Source organism: Lotus japonicus, chromosome 4 (genome assembly GCF_012489685.1).
Source record: "Lotus japonicus ecotype B-129 chromosome 4, LjGifu_v1.2".
NCBI lineage: Eukaryota > Viridiplantae > Streptophyta > Magnoliopsida > Fabales > Fabaceae > Lotus > Lotus japonicus.
The window spans coordinates 83,079,012-83,094,985 of NC_080044.1; the positions used below are offsets into that span (position 1 = coordinate 83,079,012).

The following is a 15,974-nucleotide window of genomic DNA, read 5'->3' on the forward strand; positions in this document are numbered from 1 at the left end:
ACCTCTTCACATCAATTTTTGTTTTTTTAATGATATTTCCAAAACCCAAATTCTCCTGAACACAATCAAATCAAAACAAAATCTAGATACGGGTGGTGACATCCGTTAAAGATTAATCAAACAGTAAAAAGCAAGACACAAACCTTTGAGACAGGATGGTCTTTCGGAGCTCCACCTCCGCGGTAGCACTCCTTGGCCTCCTGTCCCTCTTCCTCCTTCCCCTCCCACATTATTCCTCCGCCATCCGTGTGCGCCTCCCCTCCCCGGACCTCCCTCTATTTCGCGAGGCACCTGCATTCCGCAATGGCAGGCGATGCGGGACCACGGCCGCCGACCGGATCAATGTGGCCATGACGCTCGACGTCAACTACCTCCGCGGCACAATGGCCGCGGTGCTGTCCATGCTGCAGCACTCCACGTGCCCGGAGAATCTCGCCTTCCACTTCCTCTCCGCGCACGACTCGCCGGAGCTTTTCTCCAGCATCAAATCCACCTTCCCTTACCTCAACATGAAGATCTACCGCTTCGATTCAAGCCGTGTTCGCGGCAAGATTTCAAAATCAATTCGTCAGGCATTAGACCAGCCTCTGAATTACGCCAGAATCTACCTCGCAGACACGTTGCCGGAGGACGTTCAGCGCGTGCTTTACCTCGATTCCGACCTCGTCGTCGTTGACGACGTGGCGAAGCTTTGGGGGGTGGACATGGAGGGGAAAGTGGTGGCGGCGCCGGAGTATTGCCACGCAAATTTCACTCTGTATTTCACGAAGAATTTCTGGTCGGATTCTGCTCTGTCGAAAACTTTTGAGGGGAGAAAACCGTGTTATTTCAACACAGGGGTGATGGTGATGGATGTTGAGAAATGGAGGAAGGAGAAGTACACGGAGAAGGTGGAGGAGTGGATGACGGTGCAGAAGCAACAGAAGAGGATTTACCATTTGGGGTCTCTGCCGCCGTTTTTGTTGGTTCTGGCGGGGAATATTAAGGCGGTGGATCACCGGTGGAACCAGCATGGTTTGGGAGGAGATAACTTTGAAGGGAAATGTAGAAGCTTGCACCCTGGACCTATTAGTCTTTTGCATTGGAGTGGGAAGGGTAAGCCTTGGTTGAGGTTAGATTCTAGGAGACCTTGCATTGTGGATCATCTTTGGGCTCCTTATGATCTCTATCGATCGTCGAGACATTTTTTCGAAGAATGAGAGCCAGCTGAGTCTTAAATTGCGGTCGCGACAATGGTTGCATTTGAAATTATAGATAAATATCAATAGATGCAGCCATAATTGCGACCGTGGTAGCACTAATGTGGAGATTCCAAAACTCATTATGTTGAGCGTCAATTGCAATTGCGGATCGCAATTTAAAATCTTGAGAAGGAGATTGATTTGACAAATTAGGCGAAATTAAAGCAAAATGGAGCGAAGAGAGGACACTTACATTCAGTTTTTCTAACTCAATTTTGGGTTGAGGGGAAGAGGAACTAACACCTCCAAACAGCATGCAGATTGAGGGGGCAGGGGTAGAGTTGCAAATTCTTTTATTCTTTTATTTATTTTCTTTGTTGTAGTGATTTTTTTTGGGATTTCTAGTGATTGTACATATATACAAATTATGCTGATTAGTCTAACACTCAGAAGATTGTATTTTAGATGGGTTAGTGCTAACAGCTTCAGATTTTTGACAAAATTGTACCCATATTGATGTATTCATATCATGAAGTTAATGGACTACAATTTACTGATTAAGTTGTGGATGGGAAGTTTTTACAAAGGATGGAAATATAGAACATGGTTGCTTTCTTTGTAGAAACTTACACAAGAGATGGCATTCAAAGGTGATATGAAATTCATTCATTGAAATTAAATTAGACATCATTATGATTTTTTTGAAGATGGCAATATATTCCCAACCTTACCAATCTACCAATCATGCTATTAGTAGGCCCAAACAGGAGCTAGTTGGTAGTACACGTTACTACTACTGTACTGCAGAGGGTGGAACTAGTGGCCTACCATCGGGTAGGAATTTGTTCAGACCAATATCAATGGCAACAGTGTTTTCTTTTTAGCTCAGCTCAGTCGTAGAATAGGGTGGTTCGTCCTTCATACTTCATCGTCAAGCAGGTGGTGTGTCTGTTGTCAAGCTGGGGTTCATTCGTCATCTTCAAACAGATCCTAAATACTCAGGTTGTGCTACACTTCATGGGCTCCAATAGATTTCTACGGTCCAATTTGTGAATCCATTTAGGCACATTCCTTCGGCCCATGGTCCATTTTGATAACAAACCCATCATCCATCGTTCACAAAAGAAGATTAACCAATTATAGTGATTCTAACATGTTAATTGTCAGTTTCAAAAAAAAAAAAATTGTTAATTGTCAGCACAATTTCGTCTAACATGAAAATTCCAGCTCTTAACACATGTTTAAATATTATTGACCCGGGGCCGTCTAAATAACCCAGGGTGAAATTTGGGTTAAATAACTCATAGTTTAGGTGGACCAATCACATTTAAGATAAGTTAGTTAATTATTTTATATTTTATTTATTAATTTATTTACTTTAAATATGTTTTTGTCCCTGATTTATACACATAAATATAAAATGGTACCTGAATAAAAAACACATTTATCTTCATCCCGAAAAAATTTCTTCCACTAAATTTAGTCCTTCTTCCTTCATAACCATTTCAAAACCCAAAAATTCATAAATCCATCCCAATAATGGGAAAGAATAAGAAATCCTATTTGTATCATATATCTGAATTCAATTAGAGGAATTGAACAAGCAATTGTTAAAAACTATTCGCTTGATTTTCAATTCAATGCCCAGAAATAGCAACCCTGTTGTGCCTTCCTTGTTTCGTTTGAGAATTTCTTGTGAAATTAATTCCTGGATAGAGAAGACAAAGGAGACTCCATGAGAAGACCGACTTTCATGTTTAACAGTTTAAGCGACAGAGAAGAAGCAGAGAACATGGTAAGCTACCGTGGCAAGTAAAAAAAAATATAGCAATATCAACCGTTAGATTTCAAAAAAAAAAATCATCGATGGTCCTGATTAGTTCACATGACATTGTTATGTGGAAATTACACATGAGGGGATCCAAATTCATAGGTAAACGGTGGTATACAATCCTCAGTTTGTTTTTCCACCTTTTCTGAACTGCATAAATTAGGTTTGAGAAAGCATTTAAATAAAAGGCATTATTGTTTAGGGGGCCTTGTATTCTTTCTAAATTGGATTTTTTATTGTTATGGCTATTGGCCAATGATCAATAAAAGTCAGACCTGTGGATAAATTCAGCGTTTTCTTTTACCAAAAAAACTGTAGAAGTATCTTATGCTCGAAACCATGAGAAGATTTGATTTCATATGGATCTACAGGAAGCAAACATGAATTCACAAAACATAAAACCATTTGCCTAATTCATTATTATATATATATATATATTTCAATTTTGAGAACACAACATGAATCCAAGTGAACTGAGAATCCCATGGCTGCGTTCTTTGAATTTTGGGGAAGGACTAAATTTAATGGAAGAAATTTTGAAGGGACCGAAATAGATATGAAAAATAATTTTAAGGACTAAAATCTTTGCGTTTTTTTTTCAAGTACCATTTTAGATTCATTTGTATAAGTTAGGGACAAAAACATATTTACTCCTAAATAAATTAATAAATAAAATGTAAAAAATTCAATCAATTTATCTTAAATGTGATTGGTTCACTTAGATCATGGGTTACTTAACCCAAATTTTACCATGGGTCATTTAACTCATTTACTTTGAGTAATTTAGACTACCTCAACTAAAATACATATTGAGTAAATATGTGAAAGGAGAGATTAAAATAACAGTCGCGTCATCCTTTCAATTAAGTGAACTTATTACGTTGAGTAATCTCATTCAAACTATTTTATAAGAAGCATCAAATATATTAAAAATGATTTTATATTTGATGAGTTTAACCTTTTGTTACCAGCAAGAGTTGAGTTTTTTATTTTATTTTGTTATAAGTGCACTTTGGTTTTCGATTTTAAAAACAATTGTACGCTTTGGGAAATCACACTTGTTAAAATAAATAAATAAATAAATAGTTTAGGCTTTTCCCTTCATCCAAAAAGCAGCTCCTTAAACTTAATATAGACTTCTTATTTCTTGAGCTGAGGAGTCATTACTTAGGAGGACAATGAATGGAAGGTTAACAACATATTTGAACTATACATAATCACATATTTCCCCCCACCAAAGCTACTTAGAGCATGTTTGAATTGGTTTGTTTTTCCTCAAAATCAATTGTCATCTAAAATCTACTTACAAAAAATGCTTCTGTCTTTAAAATTAATTGTAGAGAGATTTTTTCAAAATATTATCAGTATTTTTTCTTTCATAATCTCTTTTTTCCTTCATTATGAAAAAGTTAACGAGTTTTTAAATACACACTAATCAACACAAAATATAAAACAAAGCAATCTTGTGTATGGATATGATTTCCCACCATCACCATGCCTCTAATTTGGACACTCTATAATTTTGTTTGCATATGCAATACAGTACGATTCTCAAGGGCATTGTATTTTGTATTTGATAACGAAAAGCATAACATTGAAAACTCATTCACAAGATAAGCAAGAGCATCTTAGTACAAAAGGTTAAACTGTGTTTGTATCTATGTGTGGATATGAATTCATCTTTTCACAGGTTCATCATGATCTCTGATCACAATCCACATGGTTTAGGACCCATCAGAATCTGACTATCAAACACACTTGTCTTTCCCAATCCCATCAAACTATTTTAAGCAGCTGAAGGTGAAATTTCCAGGTAGATGTGTTTAGAAACAAAATGATAACAGGTCCAAATAGACCAGACAGAAGATAAAACAAAGAGATGCCATAAAAAGCCAAATTGTTCACGTTGACCAAAAAATATCTACAAACCAACATCTCAAGTATGAAACATTGCCTACTAATAGGGTTTTTATGAGATGTCCCATAATCACTTCTTAGTTCTGAGAAAAAAAACTACAAAGTGGATGTTTGGGTCCATAGGGGAAAGAAACAACTTTCCTTCACCAATTAATGTGATTTTAACTTCACCCTATTACTACAGAGCTTATGCAAGATTGCAACTATCCACTAATCACAATGATTTTGATCTCATTATGACTTTTCACCATGTATTCAAACACGCACAAAATATAGATTAGAATTACCAAATTTTAGAAGATGTGCCACATGTGATCCAATATCAGCTCATTTTAGTGTATATTCATTCACTAGTAGCTCATTGATTGAACACTCTTGCCCCAAAGATCAACATTATTAACATAAGTGATCTACCAAAGTTGTAAAATGCACATGTTTTCAAATTTTTATACGATTAACTCTGAAATCAAAATTAATTATGGGAAAAACTTAGGTGGGTAGTTTTTGAGCACCATAATTGAGTCTGAAGAAGAAGCTAATCCAAACATGCTATTAGCTTCTTATCAGAAGTGATTGTGCAGCATTTTATCATGGAACTAAACATACTATAAATGGAACCAACAAATGGGCCCCAATACAATGTAATATACATTTAATTTCACACTAATTGGCCAAGGTAAAAACAATAGAATCTGATCCAAAACAACCATTTCCATCTCAAAGTGATTATATTGAAGAAAAAAAAAAAGGCTTAATCAAGATTAAGGAGAAGGGGTTAAACCTTTCACTTCTCCCTTGTTACTGTGGTTGTTGCTGCTGCTCAAGTACCTACAGAGCACCTTACATTTCACTGCACTGCCATACACATAAAACCCTGGTGCTACCATGATCCTCACCATGTTAGGGACCAATTTTGAAGCCCTGTCACCCCCCATGTCCTCCATGTAAACTGAATCAAAGCTCACACCCTTATCCACTCTGAAGATTGGCAAGCTGGGATGAACTGAGTTAGCTAGCAAATGCACCATCCAAACACTCTTGGAGGCACCAAAAAAAGCCTGCAACAATGGCTCTGGCCATGCTCTGTTCCAACCCAACATCGCCACAATCTCACTCATTTTCCTGTCACAGAATCTGCTGAACTCTTCACTGAAGTGCCTTGTCCCTTTGCTCAGCACCTCTTCCCATGTCAACCCGTGAAGGGTATTGAAAGCAGTGAAACTAGCCTCGCACCGATCCATTGGATTCAGTGTTTGATTGCAACCATTCTTCTGGAACCCCACTGATTCAAAATCCTCAAAAAATGCTCTGTTTAACAGAGCTTCAAGGTAGAAAAGCAAGCTTCTGGGATTCTTAGAGAAGGAGATTCTGATTTCATAAGGTTGGAGGAGAATTGAAACCTTCTCGTACACTTTGGTCCCCCCCATGTGCCTCAATTGCATAGTGAGAGAGCGACTCAGAAGCCTCACACAGGATCTTGCTTCAGAAACAGAGACCAAGAAGTGTTGGATAACAGAGTCCTGATGAAAGCTCTGAACCTTGTTGTTGCTGTTGTTGCTGCATTCTTCAAGGCCTGACTTCAAGGTGTGGCAGTAGAGTTCGAGCTTGTTGAGCTTCTTCTCTAGCTCAGTCATGGAGTGCATGAGCCTTGAAGCTTCCAGAAGAGCTTCATCCCTTTTTCTTGTGGCTTGAACCAGCTTGTGAGAAAGCTCTGCCACTGCGATTTTCCACTGTTCTTCTCTTGAACGTGAGAGAGATTCGGTGGTGCTTGATGACATGGGGCTCTTCCGGGTGAGCTTGGAAACGATGGACCTGAAAATCCCATTTGGACTAGCCAATAGAGATGAGTTCTTGCTGTTGTTGCTGGTGTGATCTAAAGGAAGGATGAAGATTTTGTCACGAGAGTGTGGCCTGCACTTGTTGCAGGAAACAGAACCATCTTCTTCTTCAGATTGAGACCTTTTCTTCTTGTGATTGGATTTGCTACCATTCTTCTTCACTATAGGAGTTGGAGGGTGGTGTTGGTGGCGGTGGTGATTTGGAGTGAGGCCTTTAATGTGATCAATGCAAGCAATAGGAGTTGTTCTGTTTTCACTACTATAGCCATCATCAAATTCATGCTCCTCCTGAATCTGAAACATTGTTAACAATGGAAAATATCAAAAAAACACGTTAATTTCTTACCATGACAAGATAAAAATTACAACATGTTTCTAAGGAACTACACTACTCACAGGAGTGAATTGTGGGGAATGGCGTGAAGGAATAATAGGAGGGGATTTGGATGAAGAAGAAGAAGATGAAGAAGAAGAGGAAGAAGGAAGAGCCATTTGGGTTGTGATGTTTGCAAGAAGTTACTAGTATGAAATTTTTTTGCATTTATCCGTGACATGTCAGGAACAGTGGTATGCTACCGAGGTGGTGGTGGTGGTCCTTTTGCATTAAATGGAAAGTGGTGGGTAACATTAAATAGGTGGTAATAAATCCAGAGAGACCAATTAGCAGAGGACTCAACTACCCATATTAATTCTTGAATGCGGTAGATCATGAAGCCACCAACTATGTCTCTTTCAGTGAGAGAGAGAGGATTAGTGATGCATGTGAATGTATTAAATGAGTCTCCATCTTCTTCATGACGATGGGGTCATCAATTCCTCGGAAATTAAATGAGCATATCAATGCTGCACCATGAAATGGAGGGAGGGTGGCACTCTCTGTAGTAGTGCCTTTCTCGAGGGTAGGAGGACAAAATGATCCAAAAAGTTTGTGCTAAAAGATGAGCATTAATTGTTGCTAATTACTAGTAGAGGATGAGGGTTTAGACTTTAGACACGGGATGAAATGATGAGTAGTTAAATAAAATACTTTCACCTTCGTTTTTATAATAATCAAACTAACATTTCATGTCTCTTAAGAAAATGGTAGACGATATTAAGTTTATTAAAATTTATCTCAACTTTCCAAAATTACACCGCTCATTCAGTTCTTATATAAATGAATAGAGGGAGTACTTTTTTATCCACTATCAATAAGAGTGATTAATTTCTTCGTTGCAAGTTTCGCCAAAATGATAAACAACTTATGAATAAAAATTGAAGTCCTAACCTAATGGTTCAAGAAAGTGGTGAAGAATCAGCGCGCTAGAGCTTGTGGTTTACTACTAATAGTATTTAAGAAAAAATAAAATTACTTATGGTCGTTTTAAGGTGGACAAAAAGTGTTTTGATTCATTGGTGCACTCTAAGCTATTTTGGACAATCTAGGCTTTGTTCTATCTTTCTCTCCCTCGACTCTCACTCTCCCCCGCTTCAACCTCCCTTCCTTGCGTCCTCCCGAACAACCCCCCGCCGCCCCCTGCAACATCAATGATTTTGATCGACACAACCCCCTTGGAACCTTAGCCTCAATGATGATTACCCTGCCGAATTGACCTCGAAAACCATTGACTCCACTTATGTTTCCACCATCGTCATATCAACCTGTTTGCAGCCACCAATTAGCCCAGCCCAAGAAGCTCCAACCCCCAAACTTCTTAGCTTTGCTAATGAAGATGAAAATGAAGAAACCTCGCACCTGCGCTCCACCATGGGAAAACCATCCTTGACGACAGAAAACCCAAATTTAGATGTAGCTCGAACACTCTCTGATTGGATAAAGAAGTGGGGCGTGAGGTGGTGTTGATGGGTGTGTGTATGAGTGTAGTGACTTAGGGGCAGTTGTGCATAGGGTGATGAGAGGCGCAAATTGGTCAAAGACGACACTAAAAGTTCTTAATTATTGGTTCATGATACACCAAAATATTTTTGGTCCACCCTAAACAAACCCAATTTTTTTTATGTGGAAGAGGGAGCATTGAAGGTTTAGTATTATAATAGCATTCAAGATTTTCTTTGAAAATAAAGAGATCAAAATTATGGTAAAATGTTTTTTAAGCTCGAGTATTAGGGGGGAACTCTTGCTGAAACCACTAGTGACATCATAATATGAATGTTCACAGCTCAGATAAAATTGTTTTGAACGAAACACTAAATTTAATGATATAAGCACATAACACAAACAATGATAAGAAAAACACACTTTATTTCAAATTTTGTTATGGTTGTAGGTTTAAATTGTGGAAAAAAAGTACAATAAAGTACTGTTACTGCCATTACCATTATATATGGTCGTCGATTCTGAAGACTTTGATGCCTATGGTCGCAATTTTGATTGTGCATAGCAGCTTAAAGGCTTACTTGGTTCAATAAATCAACCACCAATAGCCAATAGATAAACCATTCAGTAGGTTGATGGTTATAAATTTCATTCTTTAAGAAGCAGCAAGTAGCAGAATTAAGAGATCATCCTTAAAAGTTAAAAGGGAAGTTCTAAAAACGTTGTGTTGATGTAATAACCCACATACTTTCCTACTCAATAATTATTGTCATGTAGTTTAAGAATAGAGATGAAAGTGATGGTTAGAGTAATGTGTAAATATAAGAACTTAATGGAAGTTTGAATTTAACACGTTTTCCGTTTTTAGCCATGATATTTGATCTCAGTGTGATGGAAACAATAGCAAATTCCGTGATTACAGGTTCATTGGTTCACAAAAGAAACCTTCAAGTGGAGCAAGAGGTATAAAATGACAAACACAGCATTAAATTGGCAAATGGGGTTTGGTGTGCCGTTTTAAAGAGGCATGAACAACTGTACTAGAAAGCAACAGAGGATGTTGTCACCAATTGTAGAGTTGATGCATTATTCGAAACATAGTAAAAAAAAAATTCAGTGTGACAATGGTGGGTAGAAACTATTTCTCTTAGTTTAATCTCTATGCATGTTTAAATACACGATAAATAACTACGATGAACTAAAATTGTAGTGAATATAAGCAATTTCCATTAACTTTTGTGTTTATCTACCGCAATTTTAACTTCAACAAGATTTTCATTGTATATTCAAACATCCATTCTAACCTGCAGTTATTCTCATCAGCAGTTTACAAATGGGTTTGTATAACTTAAACCAATTTTTTTCTGCATAACTTAACCCAATTTTTAATAGCATAATCTTAGGTAAAGTAATGTAATCAAAATAAGTTTTTTATAAATTACATTCATTTTTTTACTTAAATTTCAATTTAGCATGTGGTTGTTTAGCTCTTGGAGTAAATTTAGACAGACACTTTGGTGCAGCTAAAATTCCATGCGGCAAAGAAACACAATCTAATTTTGGAATTCTTAGAGTAGTGGGTCAACTTCTACACAGCTGTATCTTGTTCTACATCCCTAGAAAGCCTTGTCCATTATTTAGTACTCTAGTTTGGTTAAGTTATCAGAAAAATGGGGTGTCCTTTCTGAATTGGTTTGCTCTTTCTTCGTGTTCCCTCTTTATCCTTGTGTTGAATCCCCGTTCCCGTTCTTAACTTCTTGTGAGATGACATTTTCCAATTATTTTTTTGTATTGCCCTTGATTTCTCCTTCTTGACACAATCTTGATGTCAACTATTTTAGACTCAACACTCATTTTGCAATTACACTCATTTCTGAATTGGTTTTCACACTCATTTTGCAATTACAATTATGTTGGCTAATATATAGTTTTGTTTATTTATTTAATTATTTTTAGAGGGCCCTTGTTATATCCACTGGCTTTTGGAAGACTTCAAAGTGTCAACTTTGACTTTCAGTTTTATTTGTCTTATCTACGATGATCTCTATTTTATTTATTCATTTTGTTAATGGAAAGCCGCACCCTAAGATGTGACCCATTTGAGAAATCGCATACTCCAATCTTTTTTTGGGGGGCTAATCACTAAAGTAGACCTTCACTCTGAACCAGTGGAGTCAAGATGGAAAAAAAAGGTTTTAATTCATAAGAAGTGGGTAAGATCACTTTGTAGGGTGCTAAGAGGAAGTCATCTAATATACTTTGTGATCAGCAATTTAAAACCTACAATCCCCAAATCCTACCCCACCCAAAATCTCATCACAAATAGGCTTTCTCAGATCTATAACCATTGCAACACATCAACATGAACCAAAGGATGGCGAAAACACCAAGTAGTATCCAATTTGAACAGAAAAAAATAATTATTCACACTCATACCATCTCCACCCCTAAAGAAAGACATAGATAGAAGTGATAGTTATTTTGAATGATGTGATAGCAGAAGAGAATTTGATTCTTCTAAAGTGAGTAGACTTGATTAACATAGTAAAATAAGAATTATAATCATTAGTAGTTAAATAACTCAATCAATGATTGTGATACTTACTTTACCCTCTCAAAGTGAGTCCCCAAACCCAGGAAAAGAATTATGAGATGAAAAGAGAGTAAGCTGGAAAATGAATGAAATAGAAAGTGAGAAGTGATAGTTATTATGAATGATGTGATAGCAAACGAGAATTTGACTCTTCTAAAGTGAATAGACTAGATTAACAGAGTAAAACAAGCATCATAACCATTAGTAGTTAAATAACTCAATCAATGATTGTGATACTTACTTTACCCTCTCAAAGTGAGTCCCCAAACGAACCCAGGAAAAGAATTAAGAGATGAAAAGAGGGTAAGCTGGAAACTGGATGAAATAGAAAGTGAGTATATGGCTCAAATAGAAAGTGAGTATGAATATATAAAAGTTGTATTCAAATAAGTTTTATTGTCTGCAAAGGTTTGTAATTTTCCTCTTTCATGACTTTCTTTTACACTCGCGATAAGGTAAAACAATACAAATGACGAAGAACAAAGAAATGCAGTCAATTTTGTTTCCCAAAGACACAAGACATGTAGATTACACCAAATGGTAATGAAGTACCATGTCCTAAAAGATTGACTAAAAACATCAAAGGGAGAAAAGGTACGGGAAAAAGAAAGAAACAAAGCTCTGCAACATCCTTAGAGCAAATATTACCAGATAAGCATTTCAAAACCCCATTGCAACCTTCTTTCCTTGATTTCAATATGAGGGCCGAGCCCACTGTCCATTTTGGCAAAGAATGGCACAATAACAAGGTTACTTGCCTTAAATAAAGGAATGTTGAACACATGTTGTCAGCAGATAATTAAAACGCCGTTCTGAGACCATATCACTGAAGACATTTGACTGAAGACATTTGACAGGTGTGTATGGATGAGATTGATCTAAAATGCCATACGACCGGCCAGCCTGCTTTCAAGTATCCTCTTATCTATGGCTGCATCTATGGAGCTCATCTGAAAGACAAACATGAAAATAGTGATCAGCAAGTAATCATAGACCACAAATTACAACAAACCAAATATTTTAGAGCCTGGTCCTATGCAAGAGATCCAAACTCTGCGAAAGAAGCTGACCTGGGCCAAGTCTGAATTCACTTGTTCCATAAAATAAATGTAATGATGCTACGAGTGGGCAAAAACCAGTTGGGTAAACCCCAAACTTTTGGAATCAAGCAGGGGGAGAAAGAATAACATTGGCAAACCAAACCCAACAAAAATATACATACATACTCTTAACGATGTACAAATGCTGGGATGAAGGATCACGAAGTTGGTTGTTTGCAGCAAGCTTCACAGATTATGTTATAGTGACTATAATTAACTACCAAAGAAATTAATAGAATACCTACTTGAACCTTTGGAGGCCCGCAAAAATGGAGGCATAGCTTTTAGCGATAGTGACCATTTAAAATAAAACAAAATGAATTACCCCTTAGGTTATGAAGCAAGAGGTAGGATTAAAAGGATCATATTTTCTTCGACATTTATTTTCTCAAAACAGGGCTAGAAATTTACACAGAAATACCTCTTTAAATAGGTAACAATGCGTAAACAACTGAATCTGTAAATAGGAAGCATAAAACCTACTCATCTGGTTAGATGTGAAAGCAACTCCATGTATTGCAGAGGTAGTATGACTTACCTGGCTACTTTCATCATGCACCTGATATTTTGGTAAAGACATTCTTCTTTCCTCCTACAGCAACCAAACATCATACCATTACCAATCAATAAATAGTAATAGTCAAATGGAACACAACAGAGTTCCTCAAGAATACAACTGACCATGGACATTGCCTCATCATCCCAAACTAAGTAGACTTCATTAGTGGCGGGCTGAGGAGCAGGAGCTTTGTTTGCAATTACTGGGGGAGGGCCAATTGAAGGACCACCGGTATTTGGACCAGAAGCATAAGAATGTGAGTTACTTGCTGGCCCACCTATAAAAACCAGAGGGAGAAGGAAGTGAAATCACTATAATCATACGAAGTCAACCTAAAGATAGAAAATTGCTCAATTTTATCAAACACACTCTTGCAGTTGGATCATAAAACCAGCCAAAAGTATTCAAGGACAGAAAAAAAGAGGTTACCTGGAATCCCTATTGCCTGATAACTACTTGTCACAGAAGAGTTGACACCCAAATGTGCATCAACAGGGACATTTGAAGACAGCACTGGGGTTATTGATGCAACACCTGGAGAAATAGGTGCAGCAGAAAATGTTGAACTTTGACTTGATGTGTGGTTATTTCCAACAACAGGAAATAATGGTTGTGAAACTGGGACAGAAGGTGTAGATGTAGGCAATCCAGGAGGAGTAATCTGAGTTTGAACTAGAGAAGTAGTTGATGGCAGTGGTGGCCTCATATTCTGCACAGGAAATAATGGCTGTTGTGGATAAGGAACAGGAGGAGGCATGGAAACAGCTGGAGGTTGTGGAAACCATGGCTGAGGTCGAGGTGGAACAGGCCATGCACTAGGAGGCACAGCGTGATTATACCTGCAGCAAAAAATATCACGTATGTAAATGAGACGATTTTGTGCCACTCATATATTGTTTAATAAATAAAATATTCAACAGTTTATCACTTGCACTATATGCTATGTAGAACATGAATAATAGGAGAATTAAAATGAACAACAATTTTAACAAACATACATTGGTGGCATTGGGCCCAAGGTTGATCGAGGAGGATATCCTGGACCCAAAGGAGGCGGCACCATTCCACCTACAAGCTGGGCTGATGGGACATCCACCTTGGCTGCCTTTGATGGAACATCATCCTCTGCATTAACCAAGAAATCATAAGAAGATTAAACATTTCATGTCTGGTTCAACATCTTTATCATTACTAACAATATTTGTAAGAAGCTTTTATCTTAATTCCAACAAAGACACTTGTGTCATTAAAATTTTAAAACCAAGAACAGAAGGTTGCAGAAAACAAGGTATGACCTTCCTCTCCATAATGAGCAGCCAACTCATCTGGTGGAATCCCTTGCATCCCATATATCTCAATATCTGTACTCTCTCTGCCAGGCTTCGCATTGGGCACCCTAAAGATAAAAAAAAAGAAATCTCAATAAAAATTGACAGAACGAAAACAACTTAAGAAAACATCACAAAACAATTTAACATCAACAACATGAGGCCAACTCTTAGACAGGAATTACATGAAACACATAACATACAAGCTTCGTCGTCATTAGAAATTCATTCGAGCATGGATCATAAGTAATCAAGAGAAACCATATCATTCCTCTAAAGTCAAAAGTAACCAGCCACTAAAGCATTCACTAATTGTATGTTTGATTTCCCTTTCTCCTGAACGCGGAAGGGAAAACACAGATGCCAATGCACAAACAGAGAAGCTATATGTTGCCACATTGAAGTCAATGAAAATCAAAACACACTGAATTTGCAGAATCTCCTTTAGGATGTGATTAATTATCTATATATCCATACTCCTAAATAAACATGGAGAATAACATGAGGCCAACTCTTAGACACAAATCACATGAAAATAGAGAAACCCTAGATAAGGAGAATGAAGGGCAATACTTGGTGACGGATTCCTTGTGAACTTGGAGGACATGGATGGACATGCCACCAGCGGTGGAGAGCTTCTTGTGGCAGACATGGCACTTGAAGTGCTTGGCTTTCTGATGCTGCACCAGGATTTTCTCGTCGTCGAATTCGCGATCACAGTAATAACACCAGACCTTGGAGGAAACCCTCTTCTTCTTCTTCCCCATCGCGATTCCGATCCCTCACGAATTGAGTTTCTGGTAGCTAGAGTTCGGGGCGTGAGGACTCTGGCACCCTGCAATGGAGCAGAAGGAGAAGGAGGAGGAGAAGCTAGGGTTCCAATAGCGAATTGAATTGAACAAGTGAAATTTGCAAACAAGATGAAATATTAAACTATATCAACGGTTCAGGTTAAAGTATTACAAATCAATGGCTGAGGACACTTTCTTGCACTTAGCTAGTTTTATTTAATTAAAATCTAATTCGTTTTCAGATATGGATTTTATTTTGTTTTACAATTAAAATATCAAATCAAGATGATTATGTTTTCAATTCAAATAATCTTTGAAGATTTTTTATATCGTAATTATTTAATTTTTTTAATTTTTGTTTGGTTAATAAGTTTTTTAATCTAGGTAGGAACCTCTTTTGATTCTATAAAATAATATTAAACAAGCTATTAAAATTATATGTTCTCTTTTAAATAAAAACAGTCATTTAACGTATAGTCCGAAAACTATAATTTGTGTTGGTTTAGTAGCAAACGAGCTAAAACCTCACCAAGATGAGACACATAAGTCCAAATTCGGAGAAATACATTAGTATAATGGACATGCAACTGTTTACCGAAAAGTTAATAACATCTGTCAAAAAAAATAAAATTAGTGAAGCGAAGCTGACAAAGCGTATGAAAACAACATAGAAAAACAAAAATGAAGAAATGAGTGAACTAAAATTGGGCCTAACATAATATTTGTTCATGATATACGCAAATAAGCTTGAGTTGCACTGTATAGAATAATGATTGATGAACATTTTAATAGTGATAAATATTCAAACACCCGTGATTTATGGAAGTTAAAAATTAATTTGTGCGGGTTTTTTAATCACACAAACGAAAGGCGTTTGGGTGTTTGTCACTATTCAGATGTTTATCAATAATTTTTGTTGTATATATATATTTAACATTGTGAAATTGCTATTTTAGGGATTGCTATCCTCTTTTTATGCAAAGCCCTCGTGATGATCTCATTTCACACACAAAAAATCTA

At 37.0% G+C, this 15,974-nt stretch overlaps 3 protein-coding genes across 5 annotated transcripts; 1 reads left to right on the top strand and 2 right to left on the bottom strand.

Annotated features, from left to right (window-relative positions):
• The first annotated feature begins 7 nt into the window (after positions 1 to 7).
• Positions 8 to 1,758, top strand: LOC130716094 (probable galacturonosyltransferase-like 4). Its single transcript, XM_057566287.1, has one exon. It carries the CDS (start codon positions 156 to 158, stop codon positions 1,197 to 1,199), a length of 1,044 nt encoding a protein of 347 aa, XP_057422270.1. The 5' UTR covers positions 8 to 155; the 3' UTR covers positions 1,200 to 1,758.
• Positions 1,759 to 5,484: 3,726 nt separating this feature from the next.
• On the bottom strand, positions 5,485 to 7,544 carry LOC130715500 (IRK-interacting protein). Its single transcript, XM_057565609.1, has 2 exons — positions 7,164 to 7,544; positions 5,485 to 7,061 (listed from the first exon to the last, which is right to left on the bottom strand). Exons 1-2 carry the CDS (start codon positions 7,257 to 7,259, stop codon positions 5,691 to 5,693), a joined length of 1,467 nt encoding a protein of 488 aa, XP_057421592.1. The 5' UTR covers positions 7,260 to 7,544; the 3' UTR covers positions 5,485 to 5,690.
• Positions 7,545 to 11,532: 3,988 nt separating this feature from the next.
• On the bottom strand, positions 11,533 to 15,071 carry LOC130711393 (protein SUPPRESSOR OF FRI 4). 3 transcript variants are annotated; one of them, XM_057560986.1, is made up of 7 exons: positions 14,737 to 15,071; positions 14,131 to 14,231; positions 13,834 to 13,960; positions 13,265 to 13,674; positions 12,958 to 13,112; positions 12,815 to 12,868; positions 11,533 to 12,126 (listed from the first exon to the last, which is right to left on the bottom strand). In XM_057560986.1, exons 1-7 carry the CDS (start codon positions 14,928 to 14,930, stop codon positions 12,055 to 12,057), a joined length of 1,113 nt encoding a protein of 370 aa, XP_057416969.1. In that variant the 5' UTR covers positions 14,931 to 15,071; the 3' UTR covers positions 11,533 to 12,054. The 3 variants fall into 3 exon arrangements, with proteins under 3 accessions (XP_057416969.1, XP_057416968.1, XP_057416967.1); XM_057560985.1 differs by having other exon boundaries at positions 12,760 to 12,868; XM_057560984.1 differs by having other exon boundaries at positions 11,533 to 12,868.
• Positions 15,072 to 15,974: the final 903 nt, after the last annotated feature.